This window comes from Limulus polyphemus, unplaced genomic scaffold (assembly GCF_000517525.1).
Source record: "Limulus polyphemus unplaced genomic scaffold, Limulus_polyphemus-2.1.2 Scaffold19, whole genome shotgun sequence".
Classification (NCBI taxonomy): domain Eukaryota; kingdom Metazoa; phylum Arthropoda; class Merostomata; order Xiphosura; family Limulidae; genus Limulus; species Limulus polyphemus.
This window is the reverse complement of record NW_013665629.1, coordinates 1,018,596-1,033,317: the sequence shown is the minus strand read 5'-3', so window position 1 is coordinate 1,033,317 and position 14,722 is coordinate 1,018,596. Positions and strand designations below refer to the sequence as shown.

Sequence of the window (14,722 nt, the reverse complement as noted above, 5' to 3'; positions counted from 1 at the left end):
TTTTACTTTAAAAGTTACAGTCGAAACGCCTAATTCTCTTGTATCACAGGAAACCAATAGGTCTAGCTCTTGTGATAAAAATCCCGTGTTTTCTTTCCATATTCCTGTTTATATGTCCATTACAAAAGCTAGGTCTGTTGGCTTACAATAATTTCATAATATGCCACTAATCCTAAAATTTTTCGATTCTGAAATACAACAACCAACTGGTGGAAATGTATGTGTTTAAGACCACAAAGTGTTTAAATGATGCATGATAGCAATAAATACGGGACAGTTAGAAAACCTACCTTTTTGTTTTACGCAAGTATTTAGTAGTGTTAGTAAATAAGTATTTGGAATATTTCTGAAACCATGGAATGTTTTTTTTAGATGAACATATATTTCAGATCCAGCTGTTATTCTGAATCTTACTGAGAATCGGAAGATTGACGAAGGAGAGAACGTGACTCTGGAATGTTGGATAGAAGCAAATCCTATAACCTACAAAACAGTGGAATGGAAAAAACAAGGGACGAAAACCAAACTCCCTAGCAAGTCTTTTGTGTTGGGTAGATCACTCCTGCAACTTTTCAAAGTGACTAAAGAAATGGCGGGAATATATGAATGTAACGCTTATAATGGGATCGGTCAAAGAGATATTATGAACGTGGAAGTTGCTGTGATGTGTGAGTAGCAAGTCCAATTATTATCCAAAAGAATTGTTTAATTATCATACACATCTTTTAATAGGATAGCGAATTAGTTATTGTGTTAACTTCTATTAACTGCTGTAAGTTATTCCAAACATTACTGAAGAACATTATTTTGATCCATAATGTTTCTTAGTTACAATTGGATTGGAACATTTTGTTCTCAGTCTATTACCGATAAAATGTAAGCTGTGAGTGTGATAACAATGGTTGACAGTAAGATAATGCAATTTAAAGATCGAGTTACAGTAATTTTATAATCACGTGAAGAAAAACTTACATTAATTTGTTGTATGATAGTACTTAAGATCTTTATGCCCGGTAGTTAGGGCACTCGACTCGCAATTTGAGGGTCGTGGCTTCAAAGCCCCTTCACTGAACATGCTTGCCCTTTCAGCCGTTATAAAGCGACAGTCAAATTCGCCAAAAGTTGGCGGTGGGCGGTGTTGACTAGCTGCCTTCCCTCTAATCTATCAATTCTAAATTGGGGACGACTAGCGCAGATAACCATCGGGTAGCTTTGCGGGAAATCCACAACAAACCAATCAGATGTATATTATTAAAACTCAGGTCTACGCTGAACCTGACCCTCCCTGGTCCAAAAACATGGACCGAATCCAGATGAAGATGAGAATCCAGATGAAGATGAAGAGATAAATAAAATATTAAACTTCAATGTTTTATGAAAACTATTCGATTCCGGACAATTTTGAAAGGTTCTATTTACAATGTTGTTCATATTTCAAACTTTACAACATGGATTTTAATTTTAGTTAATAATAATAATTTTATAATCAATTATTATATTTTATTTATTACTATCATAATGTCTAGATCAAGATACATATTATGGTCCTTCTAAAATGCTAAGAATTTTATTTATCCAACACTGTTTTGAATTAAAATATTGCTATTGCGAAAACATACGAAATAATTGATTCCAATAAATTATGTAGTTTACATCTATTAAGTAATGTTGTGTTTGGCTATTCATGTTAACGTAAACAGATTAATCGGCGTTTGAATAGTTCATAGCCTGTTGTGCATATTTACACAAACAAACTAAAAGTCGTTAAATAAACTAAAGTTAATTTTAGGTTAAGTTTGCACACGTCTAAATCAGGTTTAATCTAATTGAACAATTAAAAATATTTTATAGATAAACAATTACAAAAAAACGACATATTAAGGGTTGATTATAAAAAGTTCTATTTTTATTTTTTTGTTACTGCCATAGACAGGCCAGTAATCCTTCAACCTTTGAAACAAACGAAATTTGCCTCCAAAAACGATGAAGAAGTTACTATTAACTGTATAGTAGACGCTAGGCCAAACGTTACAATTACTTGGTATCTGGGAACTCAAATAATTAACTGGATGCCAACTAACTCAAACTACAAGGTGGATTTTCGAAAGAATGAACATACTTTATGGACAAGCGTTCTTCACATCAAAAATGTGCAAACTTTGACTTTTGGAAATTATACTTGCCGAGCGGAGAATTACTTAGGGTATTCTTCAGCCACTGTGGAAATTGTAACGTCCAGTGAGTACTCATTAGTCCTTGTTTCAACTGATATACCCAAAAATGGGTCGTTTCTATTTTATATTTATTATTTGATTTATTTTATGGATCACTGATATTTACAAAATTTGCTTTCAACAGAGCAAAATAATTTTCGGAATGAATAATGTATAAAACACTCAACAGGAGATTCAATTCGAAACCCTTCACTTAAAAGCAACATTTTTTTTTTTCATTAGAAAATTCAGTAACGAAGGCAAATGTTTTGTACATACTTTCCAGAAACTCGTATACTTGGTAGATTACGTAAAATATGAAAAATGCAGTTTTATTACTCTTATTAGATTATAGTTATTGAATTAGAAACTGTGTTTTTACTGGTTGAACTTGAAAAATAAGAAACAAGGGAAATCCTTGTTTCCAACGTATAAGTAAACACACGGTTTTCTAGAAATTTTAAATCTTAAGCTCAAGCTTTCAAAAATAATAACTTTCCTGCTTTGATATCTAAATAGTTTTATTTTTCGCTATCTCCTTAAAATATGTCTTGTAACCTCTACCAGAATATTTGAGTTTCCAATGCCATTTGTAGTTCAACTGTAATATCTTGGAGTCCAGGCTTTTCACAGAGATTCACTGTTCTCCGGAGAAACATTGGAGAAAACCTTTTTACAAAGTCAAAAATTTTATGGTTCTTAGATATCGTGTTCGAGATTAGGTCTAGAAGTGGATTATTAACTTATTATGTTAAGCTTTTAATAAACAAAAAAAAAAGTAATAAGGCAAGTAAAATCTAAAAGTAAACAAAAACCGCAAGAATCATCTTGAAGTTGAGCAGTAATTTATATCTGACATACTATAAAAGGATATTGAAACAACTGCTCCATTTCGTGCAGTTTATTTCATTGTGCAACTCACTATATAAAAACTGCATAATGTGTAATTTATAAAACATATAGAAAACATTCAACATAAAAATCTCCGTTCAAACAACCAAGGATTTTGGGGAAAAAATTATTAATTTCATCTTTAAACATGAACAGGAGTTACGATTATCTATTTCAAAAACAACCTTCAATTATTTTCATAATATTACGAAATTTACTAAACTTCTTCTAAAGTATTTTAGCCAAATTTATTTACATTTTCTCAAATTGGAGAATTACCTCTTTATGTTTTAACGGTAGTTATCATATTTTAGGAAGATGGATGTTTTTCCTAGCATATTCAAACGCAGCCCTCAAGCGCGAGATAAAAAACAAAACAACAACGATGGGTCACGTCAGGAAAACTTTTCAAATGAATTACAGTCTTCCGCTTAACTCCATTATAAGCAAGAAATTTATTACAAAATGAGGTACCTAATATTTAGAATATTGTAACTGCATTTTTCTGTATTTACAGTGGAATGACCTTATTAAAAACTCGCCCAAATTTCAACGGGTAATACATGTTGAGTAACATTTATAAAGTATTTGAAAATACTAGCCCAAGACTTTATTTACAGCGTTTGAAAGTCTTTAAGTAGAGTGTTATATACAAAATTATTTTTCAGTTACAAACAATTATGGCCTTAACATCACGAATACAGCAGAATAAGACAACTCTTGTCAAATGAAATAGGTGATTTATGTAACATGTGTTTGTTTTGCTCTGTTGAATTGATACACCCAAAAGAAAAAAAATATATATTCTCATAAATATTAGCCCGGCATGGCCAGGTGGTTAAGAAGCTCGACTCGCAGTCTGCGGGTCGCGGGTTCGAATCCCAGTCCCACCAAACATGCTCGCCCTTTCAGCCGTGGGGGTGTTATAATGTTACGGTCAATCCCACTATTCGTTGGTAAAAGAGTAGCCCAAGAGTTGGCTAGCTGCCTTCCCTCTAGTCTTACACTGCTAAATTAGGGACGGCTAGCGCAGATAGCCCTCGTGTAGCTTTGCACGAAATTACAAAAAAACAAACAAACATAAATATTACGAAATAGGGAATTACGTGGTATAAATATATTAAATGATGCATTCAAAGAAAAAAACACAACGTAACATATAAAGCAATCCTAAGGGCATTTTGAAATGTACAATAAATAATTGCAATAATAAAATACCAAATTATTAAACACTATTATGGATTCAAAACATTTTTACATCGCCGTTTACATGATGTGTACATGATGTTTACATGACAGATTTTAGTTTTTACACATTTAAAACAACAACAGAAAAGCTATTCACACAAGTAAATATTTCGCGTAATAAAAGGATCTTAAAATTACCTTGAAACATTGTGAGCTTATATAATAAACCTCAGTTACGAGCAGGTATAAGTATAAAAATCGGTCATTACTTGCTTACCAGTTGTTATGCTGACGATTGTAATTTTTATGAACAATTTATCACATTTCGTGAAGTCCAAACAAAGTGTGCAAGTTCTATATAACTCCAATAAACACTTTCGTCAAAGCCAGAGTGTGTTTATTTTTAACAAAGACAAACATATGGGAAATGATTGTTTTGTTTCGATTTTTTTTTCTTTTGTGTAAAAAGTTTTTATAAACACCTTACAATAACGATGCATAACTGAAATCGTTTTACAGTAACGGTTATATAATCCTTTGTAACAAGTGAAGTATGTATAGATGTTGTGTATTAGCCGTACAGATATTCAAGTAATTATATTATTTTAAGCAAAATACAGAAAAGGCAGATGATCTCACTGGAAACACATGTAAACCGCCATAAAACAATCAGGGAGAAAGATAATAGTATTTTTCTTTATGTAATGAAAAATGTTTAAATATTATTGAAAGTATTTTTTGTTAACCAGAAATAAAGCATCAGTATAGCTATTAAATTAAAAACTAATCTGCTTAGCTCCAATGTTATTCTGGCCCAGTTTCATCTATGGGTTCTATTATATAGTAGATAACTGGAGGGCAGCTTCAGATTTTCTTCATATGATATAGTTCTCTAGTTTTATATGAGCGTAAAATGAGTTTCGTAAATGAAAATCAGAGTGTAAGATTCACTGCTATACACTCTGCAGCAACTCCTTCAATGGACTCTACAAAGGCTGTGACTAACGGTGGACAAGACAAAGATGCAAACATTTCAAGACTGGTGTGGATGGCTTGTGCGGTTTGTGGGGCTTTGGTGCTTGTTTTGATAATACTGATTGTAACATGCTGTATTCGACGAAGACAGCGCTTGCGGAGACGAGCTGTGGGTGAGTAATAAACATGGTAAAACTTTTGTTCTGGCAATCCGTAGAAACAAAAATAAGTATTTCATTTTCCTACCAAAATTTCCACTTGAAACTTCAAAACGTATTTTTTTAGTAGGATTAGAATTTATTTATATGATGTAACCTTAGAATAAATAATCATGCTATTAAAGATAATCCTTTCAGAAATTAACAGCACATGTTGGCAGATTGCAAAGATTCAACATTTTAAGTAATATTTTAAGAAGGTTTCTCGTATGCTTGTTAATTATTATCTAGGAGAGAGTGTTATTTACAAAGTAGTTTAATTAAAATCATCACCCGACTTATTTACGGTTTGCAAAAGTGTGGTGTAAAATTACGTTATTTTCTACGTTCGAAACGAAATGTTAAAATATTGCATGAATCTACAGTTTTTTGTTTTCAGTGGAAAATTCTACTGATCGCTGGATAATTTCTTTTAAGTGATAATAAAAGACGGGGTTTCTTCAGAAATGCAATACCAAAAACGTTGTTATCAGTACCAGGTACGTTTGATTTTTCTACTCCAGTTGCTCTTCAACTTCAACGCATGAGCCAGAACGAAGAAAGTTTCAAGTCAGTGAACAACACAGACGGACAGCCTTTCTTTTTATCAGGAAGAACATGCGAGAGAATTGCAGAGGAACACGGAACAACGGATCACATTCAAGTATTTTATTTCATCTAAGTAATTAAACAAAAACAAACAGCGCTTTTATTCTTTCTAAAAAAGGGGGATTGCATTAGTTGTTCTACTATATTGCTATTTGATTTTTTGATTTATTGCATGAGAAACTGAAAAACAGTGAGTTGCCTGTTCAAGCTCATTACAGAAGATACTATTACCTCATTAATTCGATTTTGTAACAAGTTAAACCACCAAATTTAAATCAGATGATTTTGGAGAATATTCCGATTACTATACTTATTAAGAACAAATACATCTTTTGTTTTAAAGTAAAACAAATAAAGCACATACGTATACAAGTTCTAGACAAGAAACGAGGAAATACATTTATTTTATTTAGAATTTTAAACTTTGATTTACAGTTGTTGTTGTTTTTTTCTGTTTTGCTTGCAATGAACATTTATAAAAGAGTTTTCAGATTGCATTCCCTTTTCAAACTAGGTTATTTTCCACGTAGTGTTTCCGTTTCAGATGAAAGTGTAGAGAAGACTGGTGATGGTTATTTATATATACGTATATAACTTGGCGTCCGGGTTGTGAAAGTGGGTTTTTCTCGGGGTACTCCTGTTTTCCTTCCGCAACAAAATTGGGGGTTTTGATTTGCCTTTTGCTTATCATCTTTCCTCTTCCTCGTTGAGTTTTGAGTTAATATATCATCATTAAGTAACATTTACTTTATTAAGTATAGTTACTAGTTAGTTGTCTCTAGATCTTCAGCGGGTTGAAGAGAGACATAAGTTTCTGAACATCCCCGATTACATTTTGCTCTGGGCTCTCTTCGAGCTCAGGGTCCAATGGTTTAAAATCGAAATACCTGCCAAGGTAATTGTAAATTGGCTTTTATGGTAAATGTAGTTATCCTAAGCACATACCGAAGGATTAAAATTTATATGTTTAACATAAAATAAATGAAGGCATTCCATGTTTTTTAGAAATGTTAGAATAGATAAACATTTGTTGTCACATTCCAAAATATTAACATACATTAATCCAAAAAGAAACAAACTAAAATTTAAGAAAATAATAAAAAAAAGGTGAAGAAAATAATCAATGTGTCTCACATAATACTTGTGAAAATACCTGATTGTATAATGCTTTTTAACTTTCTCAATGGCTTTAGTATGATTTTCAATATGCACACACATGACATAATACAGTTACTCGTTGTTTGAAACAAACGGTTAAAAACGTTTGTTTTTTATATTTCATGAATTACATCTGGTTCCAAAATATTTAAAAAAACACTTGTCTATGGTTATAGAACATTTCCAAATACGTCTCTATACTTATAAATGTTTTAAAACGCGCATCTGTGTTTTAGGCCTCATCCACAATGGACGCGAGCAGTGCGCCGAATCTCTGTTACACCAGATGCGAATTGGAAACGTTCCAAAAGACTAGAAATAAATACATAACCCTGCTCATGCCTTCCTATTGGACGTACTAAAGATGGACTGTGCCATTACAAAACAGGTCGTGTTTTGATAACAAGAACTCTGATGTTCACAAGTAGTAGCATATAGTTTAATTAATTAATATTTTCAACAAAATTAAAATATTTTAATTGTTATACATATATATAACTTATTGCATTCTCAACTATGTTTTTATATTGTTCTTTGTTCCTTTTTGTTTATTAACATTTTTAAAGTGCAGTATTATAATAATTATTATTATTTTACTGTTGCTAAACGCTACGTAATCTACCATTTTTATTATTATCATTACGTAGTTGTTACTAAGCTCTACGTACTCACCATTTTTGTTATTATTAGTATAGTCCGGAGTATTTTGATTGGTCAGTTTTTTTCGAGTCGCGCGACAAGACAGGTTCAGTCTTAGCGAAGCGATACTTTGTCAAAGTGATGTCACTCCCGTCTGTTATGGATATTCCCATTTGTTCTCAATACTTCTTACTTATTCGCTCGCGTCTATGCTGGATGAGCCTTTAAACGCATCATTTCTGAAGCTTACTACATTGTCTAAGCTGACATTGATAATGACTTAAGCCTTTCTCCACGTTCATATAGGGTAGCTGTATAATTTTTTAATCATTAAACTTTATATATTATCAGTAAAATCGCCTGGGTACTTCAGCTTTTTAACGTGTACTATGATTTGATAGTTTTTAGACCATGAAGGTTCGTGGAGGAATTGTTCCAAAAGTGAAGAAACTCAGGTACATCGTATTGCTCACCTTGAAAACTGGGGTGAGTTATCAACCAACTACTCTTTACAGATCACTGTACATACAGATTAATTTCGAGCTTGGTTGCTTTTTACAAAAACAGAAATCAAGAAATATGGAGATTTCTTTATATGTTGTATTTTTATGAAGGATTTTTTGTATAAAATTTTAACTATGTCTACGCAGAATCTTATAATTAATAATAAATAATAAATAAATTTAGTGTTCTAAAAATTGTTTAATCTCTAAGTTTAAGTTAAAGGGAGTCCAGTTCAATCTACACTCTGATCAACGTGTGTTATACTGGTGAGCTTGAACACAAGTTAAAGAAAGAGAGATAGAAAAAGCTGACCTGTATCACAGTGAAAAGTATCAAACATACCGTTGTTGCGAACGTGCTTTGTAGTCACTATGTTTTGTACCTTGTTTGTTACTGAATGTTCTGTTCCGTTATTTGATATATATTTGGTAATAGCTCTTTGTATTTAGATATTATAAGTATGACTTACCTCTAAGTACGAACAGTAATACAGTTTTATTAAATCTGTTTAAAAAGTTTACAGAATTCGAAAGTTTTAGTGTATCAACAATCAATATATAGTTTGTTTACTGTCTTGGAACTGAAATATTTTGAGGCTTAAGTGAATTAGCATACAGTTATCTTTTATAACACAAGTTCAAGAAGGTATTACAATTCTAAGAAATCGTGCAAACAAAGATAAAACGCGCTGTGATACTAACCAGAGGTCAAAGATAAGACGCGGTGTGAGATTAATCAGAGGTGAAATTTCATTACTTTTATGTATATAACCTGTTATTTCTTGAAGTATGTGAACTTCTTTGAGTTATTCGGTAAAAGCTGAGAAAGTTATAAGTCAAGATGTTCAGATACTTAGTCCAATGCATAACAGTAAATGTACATGTGAGTCTACTTGTCGATGTACAGTTTATATGCTTAAAATATTAACTTAAGAAAAGAAACAAATATTATATTTCTCAGATTTCAAATCGTACATTTATTAGTAAGGTATCAAAGTTTAGTACCAACATTGTCTTTAATGTAACAAACAGACAATAACCTTGTTTTGTTTTTTTTTATAAAAGGTATCGATCAAATAAGGAAACTGAGCAGTAGCGAAAGTTTGCATGAAAACAATCGATGTCCTGATATCTTGAAGCAATATACATATGCCTGTAAGGTAAGTATTGATCATAACAAAACTTTACACTTTAAAACTGTGTCTTTTCAGATGGAGAAAATTAGGTAGTTATTCTTTAAATTAAAAATTTAGATAATAGGATAACAGAATATAAACAAAACATTTTAACCTTTCACATTGAACTTAATAAGAAACCATTTTATCTGCGTTTTTTTAATTCTGTTTTTCTTAAGGTACCGTGACATTTCAGAAACCAATTGGCCTAAAATTTGTGATAAAAATCACGTAAAGCGCAGATATTATTTTCCGCATTTCTCCTAGTTTATTCATTCCGATACTCCACCGGCATTCGGCGTTTTAACCTTATCATAATTTTTTCTTTAATCTTTAGCAGCCTTACCCCGCTAGCCGATTCAGTCATTTTTCTCAAGGTATTCATTAATATATGCTTGGCAGCTTTCAACCTGGAGTTCATATTCATTCTAAATCTGAAAGTTGAATCAGTCAACGAATTTAAATGCCTCTTTGATGCTTGAATGGTGAATCTGTTCTGAATACGTAAAATGTGCTGACTACAAGTTTTTCAGATTAAATCTGACCATAGCTCACTTTTTCTACAAACAAAAATCTGTAAGTGTTCTTAAATTGGTATTTTTCGTATTCTAAACTATCAAAGAGTAATAACTGCATAAAGTTGAGTATATATTCAAGTGGATGTAAGCAATAATAATTAATTATAATTTTGCTGCAATGAGTTTATTTTATCACTTTTTACTATAGAGATACATCACACCAAATTATAACTTATTTACTTCTTGTAATAAAATTATTCCAAGTTTGAGTATATTCCATTTAAACATCTTATACATAATAAATATTCTGTCTTTCGTATTACTATACACAGAGTTTACTAGCACTCTGAAGAAGCATGTCATGCATTATTGAACAAGAAAATACTTCACGTTCAAATCTACTTTGCAAACTCGTTTTTCAGTTAGAGTTGGCGTTAGGCGTTGTTGACTAGCTGTCTTCTCTCCAGTCTTACAGTTCGTAATTAGGGATAGGCTTTGAGTGGCTTTAAGCTAATACAAAAAAAACAACAACAACAAAAAAAAAAAGCAGTTACAATTTTCTTTTTTCCTCTTGTGTGTTCTAGTCACACTTTGATCTCCAACCGATATATATATATCCATGTTGTGGTATTCTCAGGTTCACTGATTTCCCGTCGAGTAATTGCGTGGGAACCGTAGAATAAAAGAAGGCTCACAAGAAAACGTATTGTGTTGCAAAAATCTGAATTCTATTAATTGCGGCTGAGTTTTATGCATCGTTAAGTTGAGCACTGTTAAACAATCTATATTTCTAATACGCAATTACAATTAAAGTTAAAAGGCAAGTGAGCTTAGTGGCACCATTATTTCAGAGCTCTCCGTGTGTTTTAAATCAAATCAATTATCTTGCATCTTAAATTATATTGAATTCTCTCTCTCTCTTTAAAATCATTATTTTTTAGACTGAAAAAAGGCATTACACATGAAAGATAATTCTATTTTTCTCAGGCCCTAGGCACAACCCACATGACTGATGGCCACTCTCTGTTGTGTCTGTGGAGCATATTCTTACTTATCAAAGGAAAAGATCACTATTGATTTCTATTTAGTATGCTTGACCTTAAAACAATTTTTTTTTTACCAGAAAGTACATGTAACATGCTAATTGATTGACTTCGGACCGTGACTAATAAGAGCGGAAGGAAATAAGTTCCTCTCTTAACCGATGTTTTGTATTCAGACTACATGCTTAATACGTAAGGATAATTTGGAGAAAATTAATATTTTGACAAATGGGGTGAGAAATACATAACATGTCTTCATAACTTAATGCGACATGATTTGTATCCTCACCCCCATATTATATTATTTAGCATCCCATATTGAATATGAAATTTTGAAACAGATATTTGTGGGATAATAGATTTTCTTTTGTACAATGTTTCGCCTCTAACAATGAGATATGACCATGTACAACAATTACGGTCACCATAAAGTTTCTCATAAAATAGCTTTAATGGTGTTTTTTTTTTCTCCCCAACTCTCGTAAGTTCCCAAGAAAGAACACAACTCAATAAATCAATGATATTTTTCGAAGCAAAAATGATTATGGTACACAATTTAACAAACATGTATGATTGTCTTCGTCAGAAACCAACCTTGAACTTGAAAATTTTACTCTATTACTGCAAATCTATAACTCTGTGGATTTTTGCTGTAACTTGTTTTTTTCTCTTTTCACAGAATGCCTTAGTCCTTTAATAAATAATTTCAGATTCGCTAATTAACAACTTCAATGATAAACCAGAATATTAATAGCAGGTGTTTAAGACGTTTGCTACCATAAAGTATAGGTTAGATAAAAATAAGTTGTTAAATATATAAGTTATCAATTTGGCAATGGTTTTCTTATACATGTTCTATTTTTCTTTGCTTTCAAAGTCAAATGTGTTTTATCAATAACATAAATACATTTAATAAAGTTTAGTAAAATCAAGGTTTTGTGTGGAGGTTGTGAGGAGGATGTTGCTACTTTACTAAAGGATTTAGGTCATTCAGTGAGTTGGGTGAACAAATGGAAGATGGGTTTTAATTAAAATAAATGCAAGGTAATGCATGTGGGTTATCATAATTTGAATCATAAGTATAATTCGGGTGGGAATATCCTTAACAGTGTTATGAAAGAAAGGGATTTTGTTGTAGTGGTTGCTCAGCCTCCTAAACCATCGAAGCAGTGTGCTGTTGCTAGTGGTAAGGCAAATAGGATTTTTGGTTGTATCTACAGAAATATTTAATACAAGTTTAAAGAGGTGATAATTGCATTGTATAGGTCACTAGTTAGGCCATATCTGGAGTATTGTGATCAGTGTTGGGATTCTTATATTTGCAAGGGCATTGACTTGTTATACGAGGAGAGGTTAAGATGACTAAAATTATTTTGTTTTGAAAAAAGAAATAGTTAAAGTTGATCTGGTTGAAATGTTTAAGATTGTAAAGGGAATTGATAGTGTTTTGTAAGTGGATAGTAGGCCTTTGGAACTGGTTGCCTTCGGATGTTGTGAAGCAGTAAATTCAAGCGAGCTTAAGAGAAAGCTTGATAACTAGATTAATGATAAGGGCTGGCTTTGAGGGTTTTTATTTAATAGTTTTATTTTATATAAGAGGATGGGACATCGCAGATGGATCAATGGGTCTCTTGTTGTCCCTAAACTTTATGTTATGTTATAAATATGAAATGCTTCATAACTGCTTTAAAGTTTTGCCTTGCTTAAGTTATTTCTAGATATTAATCTGTATATAATTGAAATTAGTCCAAACATCTCTATTATTATACACTAGGACTACTACAAAACAAACATATTTTCAATTGCTTACAGAAGGGAATTAAACATCTAGAATTAAAGTATTTGAAAACAACAACAACAAACAAACTATAAAATGCTTTCAAATCCCTTTCCGATCTTCAAATGCATTCAAATCCCGTATTTAATATGTGTGTATTTATCTTCTCGATATTTTTTTTTCCTCCTTGGTCTTCAGTAATTATAAGGTTTTGTTTATTATATCGAATATCATAAGGATTCCTTTAGCTGGCAGTTATCTTCCTCGTTATTCCTTTGTTTTTATTGAGAACTAGTTTCCCGGCATTCTATTAGCTTATGATTCATTTTTCTCTTAATTGGTGCACAATTTAGAAGAATTAAACTTTTTGAAAGACATTTAATTGTAATGTAGACTATTTAATTTACACACACTTCACTTTTAAATCTTACCTGTAATTTTATTCTTCAAAAGAGAGAGCTTTGTAAACTTGCTTTTTGAAACGTGATAAATAACACAAAAATCCTAACTTTCACACTATGTATTTATAAGATAACATATTATTACAGTATTCGTTATTACTTTATCAAAAGTTTTATATAAGCTTTAAGAACTCAATATTTATATACTTAAAACATGGTATGCACTGTGCAATGGTCAGGTAGAGGCCAGAGTGGTGACGGTAGGGGTGCTTTCTGTTACCCGTTTTCAACACCCAGCTCTTAATATTTTTCCACAGTATTTTACGTGATTGATTAATTGACGGTAATTGACCGTAGAAGTGTCTTACGGGCCGAAGTTGAAAAGTCACGGGTCAAAATAGGAAGTGAGTATAACTCAAGAAACGGCTTTTTATATCAGCCTTATCGTGACTGTTGGAGTATAAAATTCAGCTGAGTTTATGTAGTATTGCAATAGTGGCGGCCATTTTTTTTTCATTGTATTGCTCCACATAATGCTAGTGCACTCTCTGAGATGTACAAGATGTCAGTGTGCCCTCTTCACACACTACGTGTATATTGTCTTATAATTTTGTTTAATTTGGTCGTTGTTTGATCATGTGATCTGGGAGGATCAGGTAAACATGGGCCTTTCCCTTCCCCTTGACTACTGATTTGGTTCTTGAGTGTTGGATGAAGCCCAGATTAATTCTTCAGTAGAATACGGTCCGGTAGCTAGGTAAATCCGTCCTTACATCATGCAGCCACTACATGCGCGTAGTAATAGTTCATTCGCACACACACGAGTAAACCTTTTCAGGCCATGTCCATGAATGTATAACGTCGAGTGTTTAGTGTAATTAATTTTTGTGCTTTATATATATATATATATAGAGAGAGAGAGAGAAAAAATGAGTTTCTTTCCCCTCTATTTTTCTGGAAGTTATTTAATTTATTCTATTCTCTGGAATTTTGTTTGATATTAACTGGTGTTAGATGATATAACTTGATTGTGGGATTTTAACCACAATCAACAACGTCTTCACAATGTACATCAGTCGATATTTTTCTTCTTCCTATATAAATGTTTCTCATATTCCTTAATTATTTATTCGAATTCGATTGGGAAATGACATTGTAACTCTTTTGGAATTCTAGTATATTTCCGTTACTCAACCTTTTAAACGTGTTTGAAAGTGGATATTACATATCTTCACGACATTTACAACAGAGTGAAACGCTTGACTAATTAATAGATTTGGTTTGTTTCAGATATATATATGTGCAGAGCTGCCTAAAGGCTATCTGTACTAGCCGTTCCTAATTTTGAAATGATAGAGTAGAAGAAAGGATTGTTTGTTTGTTTTTTTGGAATTTCGCGCAAAGCTACACGAGGGCTATCTGCGCTAGCCGTCCC

At 32.0% G+C, this 14,722-nt stretch overlaps 1 protein-coding gene across 1 annotated transcript in view; it reads left to right on the top strand.

The window, feature by feature from the left end:
- Positions 1-14,722, top strand: part of LOC106457838 (nephrin-like) — a 154,752-nt gene that overhangs the window by 137,208 nt on the left and 2,822 nt on the right. Inside the window, exons 15-20 of the mRNA XM_022384119.1 lie at positions 390-668; positions 1,930-2,238; positions 5,261-5,440; positions 5,989-6,128; positions 8,272-8,356; positions 9,439-9,533. Coding sequence (XP_022239827.1) covers positions 390-668; positions 1,930-2,238; positions 5,261-5,440; positions 5,989-6,128; positions 8,272-8,356; positions 9,439-9,533 — 1,088 coding nt within the window. The remainder of the gene's footprint in view (positions 1-389; positions 669-1,929; positions 2,239-5,260; positions 5,441-5,988; positions 6,129-8,271; positions 8,357-9,438; positions 9,534-14,722) is intronic.